Below are 15198 nucleotides of genomic sequence, written 5' to 3'. Positions count from 1 at the left end.
TTTGCTTCTTTCCCTTTGGGAATTGCACTGGTGATACCTTCCCCCCCCCTTTTTCTCATTAATTTACTTACTGTTCACCTTACACCCCAATCTCAGCATCCCTCTTCCCAGTGCCCCTCACACAGTCCCTTCCCCATGCCCCTTCCCCTTTTCCTCTGAGAATGGGAAGGCTCCCAGCCCCTGGGTATCACTTGTCCTTGACATATCAAGTCACTGCAGGACTAGTTTCATCCCTCTCTCACTGAGACCAGACAAGGCAACTTAGTTAGGGGGGACAGGATCCACAAGCAGGCAACAGATTCAGGGACAGCCCCTGCTGCAGTTGTTGAGGAATCTACACATGAAGACTAAGTTGCACATATGCTACATATGTTCAGGGTCCAAATATCTGTCCATGTTTGCTCTTTTCTTTGTGTTTCAGTCTAGAGGGATGAGTCTCAAGTTGGGACAGTCATTGATTGGCCATGCCCTCAATCTCTGTTCCATTTCTGTCCCTTCTTGCAGATAGGACAGATTTTGGGTCAAAAGTTTTGTGAGGGGGTTAGTGTCCTTATCCCTCCAGTGAGGGGTCCTAGTTGGCTATAAAGAAGGTGGCCACTTCAAGCTCTGTATCTGCCAGTGCTAGGAGCTCTTAGCTGAAGTTAAAGACACTCTCCCATAGACTCCTGGAAGCATCTCCACACCAGGTCTCTGGCACACCTCTCTGCCCAACTGCTGATATCCATCCCTAGCCCTTTCTCCTGTCTCTCTCCACATCTGCATCTCTCTGGTAAATTTTGTTTTTGCCCTCTAATAAACTCATATTCTAAACACACAGGTATTTTTATAGAGGTCATTGTTTATCACTCATCAATCATTATAAATAAAAGTAACCAGCACATTAACCATAAAAAATACACCCATCTTATTTGCAGGCAACTCATGCCCTGCAAAAATAGTGGTCCTACCTCTCTGTGCCATTCTGGGGGTATAATACTTGAGCTCAGAGGAAGTTTTCTAGTGGCTTGTCTGCACCCTGAATGACACAATCGGACAGACTCTAATTCAGTGAGTGGCAGAAAGGAGGTTCTCTACACTTAGCAGTGCAGCTCTCAGGCCACAGCCCATGCTGCAGAAGATGAAGAGTAAAGACTCCGCAGGACCCTGCAGTGAGCTGAGCACAGCATTAAGCAGAGATTCATCCCCACAGCTTATTTCAAAAGTGCTTTTTGCAAGTAGTAAGTTTCTCCAGCATGCGTTTCCCACTGGGGAGCCATAGACTCCTCCAGAAGATTCAGGGTTGCTAGTTTAAAGGTCAAAATGACTGAATTTAAGCTATTAGTGTTCACTGCCTTACCTCCCCTCAACAGAAATGAAAAGGGGTTCCTGGGAAGACTAACAATTATGTGGTAAGTCTGTACAGGAGAGCCTGGTGCTTTACAGAGAAGGCCATTTGTTGCAGCTGTGTATGTCAGTGACAAGAGAATATTCAGTTTGCAAATGGGAGGTAAGTTAGACTTGTTATGTTTGGAATTGATAATCCAATAAATTAAAGCTGTCAACAGATGCCTCAGAGAGTTCATGACAGACCATGATATTATTCTGATTTAAGCTTATGCTGTATCTCAAATTCCAAAAGGGGATGAAGAAGGCAACATACAATGTAGAAACAAGGAGAAACACATGACTGTCAGATTATAACTTCTATGTGGATGTTTGAAGATTACATCAAACCGGACAGATTCTTCCACATGAGTCTGATCAGCTAGAATTGCGAAGAATCAATTACACAGTGTAAAAGAATAAAATCATCAGATAAATGAAGCACATTTTTCTTTAAAATAAATAAATAAGTCTCCCGTTCCATTTTGTTGATCTTTCTTTGGCTCTCAGCAGTAAATCTCAAGGACAGAACACATGGCTATATTAAACATGGTACATTATAGGCTGTTGCCTATTAAAATAGCAATTTCCAGATCTGTTTATACTTAAAATTGCATATAGGATATTTTAAAAAATACAGATTATTAAACTCTAATTCTCAAATAAAATTTCTAGCAAGAGAGATAATAAAAGCAGAAATTTATATAATTAAATATAGCCAAAATCATCAAGTGGTTCTTCAGCCTGGTAAACTTTACCATCTTGTCATATTCCTATTTTTATGACTTCCCTTGCAAGATCTGCTTTAAACTTTACGATGTCCTTGGTGAAAATAAAACACAAATCCGGGTTGGGAGACAATGTTATGGAAGATATTATTTTAAGAGATATACATACAAACACATTACACTGCATACTTTTTTCTGCCTTTGAGGTCTGAGAACATTGAAGACACTCCTAATCTTCATATAAGGATTTTGTTTTTCCTCCCAAGAAAGGAAGTCAAGACAGCCTCTCAAACATTGAATTCCTCACTTATTTACAGATACAGCCTCCTATAAAAGGCCCTTGAACGAAACACCTATTCCTTAGGGACGATCTGAGATGACCTTGAGGAAGGCTTCACCCTACAATGTTAATTCCCAGCCTTGGGAAAAACTGACCATGCATTTCCAACTTTTTTTCTGGGCCCTGAGAAGATACAGAAACAGGATTTGGGTAAAGAGTCTTGGTTACCTCTGGTCAGTCATATCTTGTTTGTTGTAGATGATACAATATTGTTCATGTGAGACAAGAACTCCAATTGGCAACCAACTGGCTCTGATTTAATTACATGGTGTGATAGTTTCTTAGGAGCAAACAACAGGATCCTTTCTCCTAAACACAGGTTTAATTTTCAACAAAACACTTCTCACATAAATACCATGTTGTTTCGAAACCCTTATTGTCATTCCCAGAATTGCTTGCAGTCTTTTAGAAACACATTATTTTATAATTATAATCAACACTATTAGAACAGAACAATTTGTGCCAAAAAGCACATTTACACTCAGACTCGGCACTTAGCACTGTCACAGGAGGTACCATCTTCATTTCCATAGAAATCAAGGAAAGTCGCATGCAATGCCTTTGAAACCGTCAATTTCTAGATATTAAGGGAGTTGCTGACCTTGCCCACAGGATTCTCCTGTTAGTGAGTGAATCAGCCCCAGCAAAAAAGCCCAGACACTGCAGCAGTCTACTGTGTGGTAAAAAATTAGCAGCCCTGGATATCAGGATTACTTGAATTCTACCCTTGGAATTGGAGAATTTGCTTTTTGGTCTCAGTTTCATTGTGTGGGAAATGACAATTTGGGTAAGAGCTGCATCAGAAGGCAATTTTTATAATTAAATTAAAACAGTATCATGCACCTATGAAATATTTGGCAGATAGAATTTATTATGATGATTATTAACACATTTTAATTTACAGGATGCAGGACAAGTAATCTATTCTCTCTGGGCATCCATTTCTACATTTTGGCTAAGTGAACTCTATCAAGGTGGCATTACCTATACCTCAGCCTCTAGGTACTTCAGGGACTATGTAAAATACACATATATAAAGAAGAACTGGAATTGCATGTACATTTGACCCTGTGTCTTTCAGAGCACTGACCCTCCTTGCAAGATTTTCTACATTTTCTCAGAGGTGCCTCACTGGCTGAGACCAAATGCATGGGATGTCCTGCTTTAGGAGGTTGCCAGGATCCTAGCCCACTAAATTAATTTCATGCCAGGCTTGATCTTTATCTGGGATGCATCTATTATAAAAGGTAAATTTAGAGCTGTACAGAGTCTCCCCACAATGATTTCTTTTGTCTTCATAGTAGCCTAATCGTGTACTGTGGAATGATTCTCAAGGCCTAGGTAAACAAACTGAAATTGGTATGTAAACTTCTTCCAAATTACCATGAGAAGATATAATACCATAACAAAGAACAAGATCAACTCTTTGCCTTTTCAAGAAGAATCATTAAGTATAGAAGGCACTTTAATATATCCTTCAAAATTTTGAACCCTCCTTCTTTAGTAAGAACTAGAATAGTTGATGATGGAAATATGTAAGACAAACTCTCCAATCTCTTAATTTTCAGTGCATATGCAAAATAGATGCTTGAACTATGAGTAGTAAGTTGAAGTGCTTTGAATCATTTACATTAACAAGGCAAAATAAAGCCATAATGGTACCATTAGGAAATTCCATCAAAACAACATACTTTCCTGCTTCAGACAGTCCAGCTTAAATTCTCTACCAAGGTGCACTGAAAAAGTGTTGTTAGATGCTATCAGCTTAAGAATTTCATTGAGTTGGTGTCTAGTGAGAAGTCTTGGCTATTTAATGAAGGATTGAAAGAATGCCCAATGAAAAAAATCATATGACAGAAGAAATCCTCAAGTGTAGAATGTTGGGGAATTGCTATAAAGACAGAAACAGCTGGTTCTATTAGCCTCCTTGTTTGCTTTGCATTAGCATAAGTGGAAGCCTCCTGGAAAGGAGTTTATTCCATCAGAAATGAGAGCTGAAGTGTGGAGACTTAGTCCATAGTTACCAAGGAAATTGTTAACTCCAAAAACTGTCTTCATAGTCCACAGTGCCTCTGTCAGCTCCTCAAAGTTATGGCTTTGAATTCTCACAATAGCAAACAATAAATAATTAAAAATACAGAACAGTGGCATTCAACTCTTGACATAAAACAAAAGAGAACAGTAGAGAAACTATTAAATAAAGTCAGTTTGTTATTTAGTTTTGCCCATTTAATGCCTGGGTACTTTGGATGCGTTAACAAAAATCTTGAAGCCTGTGATTTTGTGAATGTTCCTCAAATCGGTATATCATGCAGAACTTAATCAAATATTAATTAGCTGAATATGATTTTAATGTATCCACTAGAGAACACTATTGTTAGAACTACCCCCACCCCCAACACACCCCTTCCACAAAATTTTAGAATACATGGTGTCAAGCAACCAAGTGAAGAAGCAATTTAAATCATCCATCCAAGTGACAGACAGGGAAAACTAAGTTGACAGCTAAGATCCTTAGGACTTTACATTCTGAACTGAAATGTATTGAGGACAACAGCACACCAAGAAAACATGCATTAATGATTCTCCTGTTCTTCACGTACACAGGCATTGTCTGCTTACTTTGTCAGGCATGATGCTCAACATCAAGGAAGCAAAGGTCATGGTTAAGATATGGCTCCCCAGTCTCCCAGCTGCCCCCTCGAGTACCTAGGAACACATATGAGGACTGTCTCAAGTCAAAGCATGAGGTTCCAGTGACTTCTAGTGATTTCTCAAAGGCTGTAGACTCAAAGAGGAAGCTAGGACAACACAGATGAATAGAAGCTAGGTAAAAAAAGATACTATCTACTTTAGTCATAGGGACTGCTGTTGTCCTACAGACTGGGAAAACAAATGTGACCAAAATGTTGTCAAGGATAAGGCTACTGAGTGCTTCTCTCTGACTACCCATAAAAAAGCCAAGAGGGAGACTCATCCACAGAGTCTCCCTTTTAACTTTATATTTATTAGTTTGTAATGGCCTAATAATAAATGCATGATCTTCATTTCTTTCTTAGCTCTCAGATAGATGAAGGCCAAGTCACATACCTAATATAATCTGAAAATGAGTTTAGGAATTCTCCAAAAGTCACACTCTCTAAAATTCCAGAAGATCTCTAGAACTAAACCTGAAATACACAGCTAAAACTTTTCCTTTCTTTCTTTCATTTCTTTCTTCTGCCTATATTTCTTTCTTTTGATTAACCTAATTGCTCCTTTATATCTTGTTGAAAACTCCCCAGCCCTTTATGGAAAGAGTTGTTGTAAATAAACTACTCTGTGTATTAATGCATGCATGCATATATATTTTCTTAATGATTCATGGTTTAAGTTGAATGACCCTGACTGACACTAACCACATAGAGAACTGTGGCACTTTCACTTCTTGCTTTTCTAGCTTGGAGCCTGAAGCAGTGGGCTAGAGAGCACAGGAGTTTCTGTGAGAGGGAAGGGACACAGACTGTCGCCTTGCCTCTTCTGTGCTATCTGGCTGATTGACAAGACATTTACTGCATTAGAATTTGGGTTTTTATATCAGAAAAATGGGGAGATTCTTGATCTGCTATTTTACTTGGCTAACAAGAGACAAATAGTTAGGTGGCTATGTTCCAGTTTGAATGGAATTATGAAAATTGTAGATATCTTAATTGATACTAATAACTTCATTTCAAACATATTGTTTAAAATAGTTGTGAAGACTAAATCCTAGGGCTGGCTTTCTTTTGTCTTCCTCTTCTATTGTTCTACATATTATTTTTTTTTCTATCTTTGCTCATGTCATCAAAAGTTCCTGAAATGCCAGTTCCTTCTGTGCCTGGCATATTTCACTTACAATAAAAAACCTCCACCTTTATACCTCTGCTCACAAGTAGCAAGTTTTGCTTCTTTTCCAAGGTCAATTCACATTCCACTGCAAGTAGATAGCATTCTGTCTCTATGCATTAACCTTCCAAGGGTTGTTTCCATAATTTGAATTTATGAATATTGTCCTACTGGACAAGGAAATCCAAAATATTTACTTGTTGGTTTGTTTCAAAATTTTTATTGTTAGATCTTGTAATGATTCTACTTTGGTTTCCTTTACCAAGAAACCTCCATACTTTTCTGAATTAGCTCAACTATTTAATGCCCTATCACAAATATAGAACTGCTCTGTACTCTATTTTCTCCTTAAACTTAAACACATGTACAGGTACATATATGTACATACACAACACACACACACACACACACACACACACACACACACTGTGAAATGCCATTATATATTCAGTATTCGTGCTGACCGGAATAAGGTGAAAGCAGAAATATGTACTCCCAACATTCATCCGTCTCACAAGGCATGTCCAGAAATGAGAATGATGAAGGAAAAGGATATTAGACCTTTCTTCCTCCCAAAAATGTTCTACAAGTCCTTCAGAGAGTATCCTTGATGAGAAGGAACATCAGTTGCAGCATATGTAGTCTTGTCATTCAGCTATGTGAACTTCTATGGTTCCGGAATAATCATGAATAAATGATGAAGCTATGATTTCTGTTCCTGCATCCCTCTCCACTTTTCCCTCCTGATTAAAAATATTTCTATCAACCAAATTATTTTTAACACTGACTCTGTGACATCCATAACTTAGGTAATAACTTAAGAATGACATTCAGTGACAATGTGACAGAGTATATTTTACACACTTTCTTTAAAAATTATAGTTAAATATGGGCCTTCTTAGTATACCTGTAACAATCTTATTTATGATATTAGTTTGTAGTCAAGGCATGAAAAACGATAACGGAATTTATAAAAGTAAAAGTATACTAGGAATTTTATTTAATAAATATAGCATTCTAAGGATTGGCCAGGATATCTGTGAGCATGTATTAATCATATTTCTTATAGACTTAGATAAAAAAAAAGAAAAGAAAATGACATAAAATGGAAGATGAAATTGGAATGAGGACCTCTCAAAAAGAGCTATTTAAATTGCATTCAGTAGAAAAAAAGGAAAGTAAGAAAACTTTCAGTTCAGTTGAAACTATTAATCCTCTTCTAAGGCAACGGAAACACAGTACATGACATGGCTTGTATTCAAAAGGCCCAGTGAAGACTGGTTCTCCTTTCTGTTCTCACTAGGCCTTAGCCTCTTCTCCTTCAGTTTAAAGGTAAACATTCTTGATTATGTTTCTTTTCCTGAGTTAGGTAATTCTTATCCCTGGAAAGTAAGGAGTCTCATCACAGTGCTACTTCCTTCTGCCCGGTAAGGTCCATGTCATAGCTTAGCAGCCTTGTGTTCCATGGGCTCTGTCCATAGCAGAACCACAGGTGAGCTGTAGCATTTATTAATTGTAAACAGACTGGGTTTTGGCCCCAGAGTTTTGTTCTCCTCAGGTCCAAGTTGCCGTTTCTTGTTCTTCCTCTTCTGTTTGCTCAGGTTTCGAGGCTTTTCCATCCAACAGGGCTTTTTTAAGTCTTCTCCAGAAGATGTGCCTCCCCAGAGGATTGTCCTCCCATTCCAGGTAGGTGTTTCTGCTAAGAAGGCGATACAATTCCACCTGCTGCCTCAGCAGGGACTTCTCCACCTTCTCAAGGACAATGAAGATGATGCCAGAGCGGCTGCTCAGAAACTGCCATGTTTGAGCAATCTCATATTCAAAGATACACCAACGGCTCTGAATAAAGTGTCTAGACACCACCACAATAACCTTCCGGCTCTTGTGGAAGCCTTCCTGGATGATGTTGGCAGCAATGGCTACACCAGGAATAAAGTCTCTGTAGTGAAGGCAGAGGTGAAAGTGGGGCACTCCTTCTTCTAAATTCTTTACCAGCTCATTTCTTACCCAGTTCTCATTCTGACTCGAGTAGATCACAAATGCATCATAGATGCTTTCTCCTCTGCTGTACTTTTTACAGCCAGCAATAAGTATCAGGTGAAAATAGAAGTGGTATATCAGAAATGCTACAGTGGATACCACAATCACACTGACCACTGACACACTGATGATTGTCTTGTACATATAACAGGTAGAATTATTAAAATCCAACACTAGGGAGGTATTCATCTGTACAGGTGTTGCACATGTCATTTGTTCAACATTCACCAAGAGCTGCTTCTGGTCCTTGACCCACTGCAGGAAGTTCTGATGTTCACATATACAAGCAACAGAATTATTAGTAAGATTGAAGAAGGCTAGACTCTTTGGAAAATGTTGCAGTATTCCTTTAGATGTCTCTATGCGATTGAAACTGCAATCAAGAGTGCTGAGGGAATACAGCTGGTTATAATGGGATGAATCCAAAAACAGTAGGTTGTTGTGACTCATATTTAATAATTGAAGTCTATGAAGGGTGTCAAATACCCCCCAAGATATTTGTTCCAATTGACATTTAGAAAGATCCAGGAATGTCAAGTTTGTTGTGTTTACAAAGACATTTGAAAGGGTGTTGTCTTTGAAAGAATTGCCAGCCATTTTTAATGTATTGAGACTGGTCAAGCCAAGAAATATGCCATCGAAGTCAATTTTGGTGTTAGTATAAGAGATGTCAAGGTAAAGGAGCTTTTCAAGGGATAAGAACGCTGAGAATTCTGTGACCCTTTTTAAAGTAGAGTGCTGAAAATCCAGGTGCTGCAGCTCTTCTAGACCCATGAAATTGGCACTCATAATGATAACACTATTGAAGCTGAGGTCTAAGTGTCTCAGGCTGTTTGTTCCCAAATCAGAATAAGAACAGCAACCGCTAAAGCTCAGTGCATTCCTACTAAGATCTAGATAGCTGAGAGTTGGCAGGGCCACTGTTTTAAAACTGATAGGCAATTTGTTCATAGTTAAAGACAAACTTGTAAGAAAGGGTAGATTCAGAGTTGGAAACTGCTTAAGTTGACATCTAATGACTGATAAGGATTGCCATTTGAAATGTTTAGGAACATCTTCTAGATATTTTATAGATACACCTGCCAGAGACATTGCAGAAACATTCGCCAAACAATGGAACTTAACAATATCATCTGAAAAATCATTTGTATATGTTAACCTGAACTCATCAATGGTCACATCACATAGTCCTTCCAGGATAGAGGGTTCAAAAATTTCCAGATTCCTTTCATCTTTAAATTCTCCCAAGATCAACCGATGGACGTGTAAACCAGCCAGGTTTTGAAGGCAAATTTTCATTATATTTGAGCTATTAAAATTACCTCTTAGAGTCAATTCATGGAGCTTAATTCCCTGAAAGGCTTGGTCTTGAATGAAGTCAATTGGGTTCAAAGATAGGTCTAAAGAGAGATTGACTTGTGGATTTTCACGTAGAAACTGTAAGTCGTTGACAGTAATAGTTTGAATATAGTTATAAGAAAGATCCACATGTTCTAGGTTTGTCAGATTGGAAAAATATACAGGTAACTTACAGGAATGTATAAGATTGTGAGCCACATTGAGTTTCTTTAAGGTTATAAGCTGTCCAATAGGGAAGCTTTCTAGAGAGGCCAATTTTGTCTCCACAGCCACCAGATTCTCTAAACGTGTTAGTTCAGAGAAACTTCCTGGGGAAAAACTTTGGATAGGGTTTCCTGTCAGTATCAAGTTTGAGAGGTGGTGTAAGCCATGCCATGCCTTGTCTTCAATTGTTTCAATTTCACACCTATGGGGAAAAGAGATACCAATTATGTATTTTTGCTGAAAAAAAAAACCCTTTCTAATGACATAACAGTCCCTGCCATACCATAATACAAACAGATATGATATACCATGTTATTGTGAAGAGAAAACTATACAGAGCAAAACAGGTGATGATGGTGTGAGCAAGAGAGGAACTCTGCAGATTTGTCATTTTCACACTTGCTACAGTGATGATAAACGATCACACTATGTCAGGCAGCAAATCCATCAGAAGAAAATCAATTCAAGATCAATAACTGGGGTACATAAAGACAGTTGATATGCAGTAGTCTTAGATTAATTTAGGCATTTCTTTCCAGACATAGATATAATTTTACATCTAATGAGTATAGGCAATATGGGTGGTCATTATTTGCTAGCCATGATAAATTACTGTTGAAAGTTAATTTTTTAATATTTTTTATTACGTATTTTCCTCAATTATATTTCCAATGCTATCCCAAAAGTCCCCCATATCCCCCTCCCCCACTTCCCTACCCACCCATTCCCATTTTTTGGCCCTGGCATTCCCCTGTACTGGGACATCTAAAGTTTGCATGTCCAATGGGCCTCTCTTTCCAGTGATATCCAACTAGGCCATCTTTTGATACATATGCAGCTAGAGTCAAGAGCTCCGGGGTACTGGTTAGTTCATACTGTTGCACCTACAGGGTTGCAGATCTCTTTAGATCCTTGGATACTTTCTCTAGCTCCTTTATTGGGGGCCCTGTGATCCATCCAATAGCTGACTGTGAGCATCCACTTATGTGTTTGCTAGGCCCCGGCCTAGTCTCACAAGAGACAGCTATATCAGGGTCTTTTCAGCAAATGCTTGCTAGTGTATGCAATGGTGTCATCTTTTGTAGGCTAATTATGGGATGGATCCCTGGATATGGCAGTCTCTAGATGGTCCATCCTTTTGTCTCAGCTCCAAACTTTGTCTCTGTAACTCCTTCCATGGGTGATTGTTTCCAAAATAATGACACATAGGTGTCAAGAGTCAAGAATGGCATTCATGTTTACAAAACTTTACTCATATAGATGGCTAGGTATTTTGAGACTGTCATTATCACAGGTAAATGTTAATTATTAGGGACATGAGTAAGCTTCATGGAAGAAGAAGCAAATGGGCTAAGAATATTCACATCAAAAGAATTGACCCTCTCTCACCAGATGAAAGCAGATTACGCTTGAGAATAAGTAAGTGGAAATTTCAATGATCAATATGAGCGAATGTGAAGAATATATGAAGTAAACAGCGATCCAAAAGTTGTAGTAGTTAGCAGGCATGCCAGATGGAGGAGCTACAACAGAGTCTCTGTGACTGAAGGGCAACAAGGGAACTGAGGAAAAATAATATAAAGGTGAGGCAAGAGTGGGAATAATGTAGACTCCCAAACTCAATGAAATATTCTAAATTTTAATCCAAGATAAATGTAAGCTGTACTACGTAAAGCTTTCATAGAGACAAGCTAGCAACAGAACTCAGACTCAGCCAACAGTGATTCATGACAGATGTTGTCATAGATGCATGCCAGATACATTTAGCAAATGAATCACTTCCAAATCTAACCCAATTACCTTCCCTCGCTTTTCCTATTCTCTTTGGAGTATTCATAGTTAATAAAAGAGTTTTGGTCTGTGATTTATTTATTCCTTAGTAATTTAAGAAAAGGTAGAGGTATGCTGAAAAGAATATTGCAAGAGGAATGCATGGAGCCATGTTAACTCTCCATTCTACCTGCATAATCTTGGGAACCCATTAATTTCTGTGAGTTTCTATCATTCCACTTCTAAATGAGGCAACAAAGTTTGATTCTTTTTCAAGTTTTCACTTTCTGTTAGGATTCTATTGCTAAATCATATACATACATATATGATTATGATTATGTATATGTCATAAATAGCTATATAGAGCAAATAAGGGGGGAAGGGGTATATCTCTATTTCTATCTAATATGATTGGTCTCATAACTTTAGGTGAATGGAATGATGTGATGAAGAAACTTTGAGCTTTGAAGTAAGAGATGTAAGCTTGACTCTAGTCTGGTAAGGTAAGTAATATTGCTATAGTTCAGTCACTGGGATCCTTCAAAACTCAGTTTTCTCAGCTCCAAAAAGAAGTATGCATTTTTCTAGAAAGAAATGACAGCTACATGGTCTAGAACAAACTATTTTTAGGTGCTCAGTCTAATTCCTACACATTAATCTTCGACTCCAGAGAAACAAATGACCCTATTGAAAAATGGGGTACAGAGCTAAACAAGGAATTCCCAACTGAGGAATACTGAATGACTGAAAAGTACCTTAAAAAAAATGTTTAACATCCTTAGTCATCAGGGAAATGCAAATCAAAACAACCCTGAGATTCCACTTCACACCAGTCAGAATGGCTAAGATCAAAAACTCAAGTGACAGCAGATGCTGGCAAAGATGTAGAGAAGGAGGAACACTCTTCCATTGCTGGCAGAACTGTAAACTGATATAACCACTCTGGAAATCAGTTTGGTGGTTCCTCAGAAAATTGGACATGGTACTACCTGAGGATCCAGCAATACCACTCCTAGGCAAATACCCAGAAGATGCTTCAACTTGTAATAAGGACACATGCTCTACTATGTTCATAGCAGTATTATTTATAATAGCCAGATGCTTGAAAGAACCTGGATATCCCTCAACAGAGGAATGGATACAGAAAATGTGGTACATTTGCACAGTGGAGTACTATGCAGCTATTAAAAACAGTGACTCATTGACATTCTTAGGCAAATGAATGGACCTGGAGGGCATCATCCTGAGTGAGGTAACCCAGTCACAAAAGAAGACACATGATATGCACTTAATTCTGGATATTAGCCCAGAAGCTCAGAATACCCAATATACAATTCACAAAACACATGAAACTCAAGAAGAAGGAAGGCCAAAGTGTGCATACTTCAATCCTTTTTAGAAGGGGGAACAAAATACCCATGAAAGGAGTTACCGAGACAAAGTATGGAGAAGAGACTGAAGGCATGACCATCCAGAGACTGTCCCACCGGGGGATCCATCCCATAAACAACCCTCAAATTGAGGCACTATTACGGATGTCAACAAGAGCTTTCTGACAGAAGCCTGATATAGCTGTCTCCTGAGAGGGTCTGCCAGTGCCTGACAATTATAGAAGTGGATGCTCACAGCCATCCATTGGACGAAGCACAGAGTCCCCAGTGAATAAAATAGAGAAAGTACCCAAGGAGCTGAAGGGGTTTGCAGTCTAAACCTAGGAAGAACAACAATATGAACTAACCAGTACTCCCAGAGCTCCCTGGGACTAAACCACCAACCAAATAAAACACATGGTGCGACTCATGGCTCTAGCTGCATATGTAGCAGAGAATGGCCTAGTTGATCATCAATGGGAGGAGAGGCCCTTGGTCCTGTGAAAGTTCTATGCCCCAGCACAAGGGAATGCCAGGGCCAGGAAGTGGATGTGGGTGTGTTGGTGAGCAGGGGGAGGGGGTGAAGATATAGTGTGTTTTCAGAGGGGGAAACCAGGAAAAGGGACAACATTTGAAAGTACATAATGAAAATTATCTTTTTTTTTTTTTTAAAGAAAGGCACAGGAGTAGATTGTCTGCTTTGCTCTAATGTAAAATATCCTGTGAGCTAAGGGAAGAGGAACTTACCTTTTTCCTGAGCATAAACTCCAAATCTTTAAGGAATTATCTTACATTATACTATAGATCAACTCTCAATTATACTGGGTGAAAAACTATGTTCTCTGTACTAAAAAGAGATTATTCTGTTTATATTTTTTTTTACTTGCTTACCTCAGTTCTCTTCAAATCTATCTCCCTGAGATAAGTAAAATGTACAATTTAATAAAGTGATGATGATAGCATGTTTTCAAACTCATAAACTCACCAAATAATTTTAATAATCTCTCATTTATTAACTTGTCACCATGGAGGGAGGTTTACCATTTTCCACTAATAGGAGAGAAGACAGAGAGTAAGGAAAAGTTACATGCAACAGGGCACATGCTTCTAAATGTTGGAGAAAGCACAGGCTCCACTATGCTTCTACCAACAGAGCTGTGGTCCTCTACCTTTGGAATTCTCCATCTATCATGCTCCTGGTAAAGAATCTAATGCATTTTCTAGTTCACTAACGTTTTACGGTATTGTCTGCTCTGCAGAAGACTTTTAATACCATACTCTAAATTTTAGAACAAAAAAACATGTGTGAAACATTTCAGTAGCTTTAGGAACATGGTAGAAAAGAGGTTCATCATCTACTTCAACACCCTGATCAGTACAGTCCACTGATGTGAAGCTGAAGCACAACCAATTTTCTCCCTGCTGACTTGCTTTCAGCAGAAAAGTGTCATGAAGGCTGGTGGGGAAAAAATCATTACTGGTTTCTTCCAGCTATGACCCAGGTCAACTATTACATGAACCTGCCAGGCAAGATGTGTCCAGGGGTGAAATTTTGGCATAACTATTCTAGGAGTAACAAAGCTTTCTTGGTTTAGATTTTTGTCCCAGTAGCCTATCCAAGGCAAGTACTGTTAACCTGTTCAAAAAATGTTGTTTAGAGAGGCCTATGACCCTGATGTTTGTGGTGCAGAGAGGGCAGTGATTATTGTGGTTTAGTTAAATTAGCATAGTACCAGACTTCTGTCTAAATAATTACATTTATACCCCTTAACAAATGTCACTTCCTTTTATAGTAAACAGTAGTGAATGAGGATATTCTTAGATATGCAAGATGCTAGAAGCAAAACATAATTCTGTGATCACTCCTGTAATGAACATTCACAAATCCCTCTCCAAGAATCAGGGACTATAAAGGACTAGGAATCTGATAGAAATGTGAGAGCCAGACTTCTGGTGAGTGGAACACAGAGTCTGCTCCAATCCAATCGCGCTGGACCTGAGACTGCATTAGTTAGGGAAGCAGAAAACCGGCCTGAATAGGGTCACAAGCCCCTTCCTGTCTGACCAGCACTGAGGTAGCTAGGGCGCAGAGTCAGCTGACACCCGCCAGCTACCCAGGACACCCGCCATGGGATCTTAAGATTTCTGGTGAGTGGAACAC

At 38.8% G+C, this 15198-nt stretch overlaps 1 protein-coding gene and 1 long non-coding RNA gene across 2 annotated transcripts in view; one reads left to right on the top strand and one right to left on the bottom strand.

Moving 5' to 3' along the window:
• Nucleotides 1–15198, top strand: part of LOC115030894 — a 62445-nt gene that overhangs the window by 44462 nt on the left and 2785 nt on the right. The window contains exons 2-3 of the long non-coding RNA XR_003836489.1: nucleotides 7896–7980; nucleotides 12097–12170. This is a non-coding gene — a long non-coding RNA (uncharacterized LOC115030894). The remainder of the gene's footprint in view (nucleotides 1–7895; nucleotides 7981–12096; nucleotides 12171–15198) is intronic.
• The window catches only part of Tlr4 (toll like receptor 4), a 16675-nt gene continuing 7979 nt past the window's right edge, over nucleotides 6503–15198 (bottom strand). Inside the window, exon 3 of the mRNA XM_021161091.1 lies at nucleotides 6503–10099. Coding sequence (XP_021016750.1) covers nucleotides 7849–10099 — 2251 coding nt within the window. The 3' untranslated portion in view covers nucleotides 6503–7848. The remainder of the gene's footprint in view (nucleotides 10100–15198) is intronic.

Source organism: Mus caroli, chromosome 4, assembly GCF_900094665.2.
Source record: "Mus caroli chromosome 4, CAROLI_EIJ_v1.1, whole genome shotgun sequence".
NCBI classification, from domain to species: domain Eukaryota; kingdom Metazoa; phylum Chordata; class Mammalia; order Rodentia; family Muridae; genus Mus; species Mus caroli.
The sequence above is the reverse complement of the archived record's forward strand: the minus strand, read 5'-3'. Positions and strand labels throughout refer to the sequence as shown.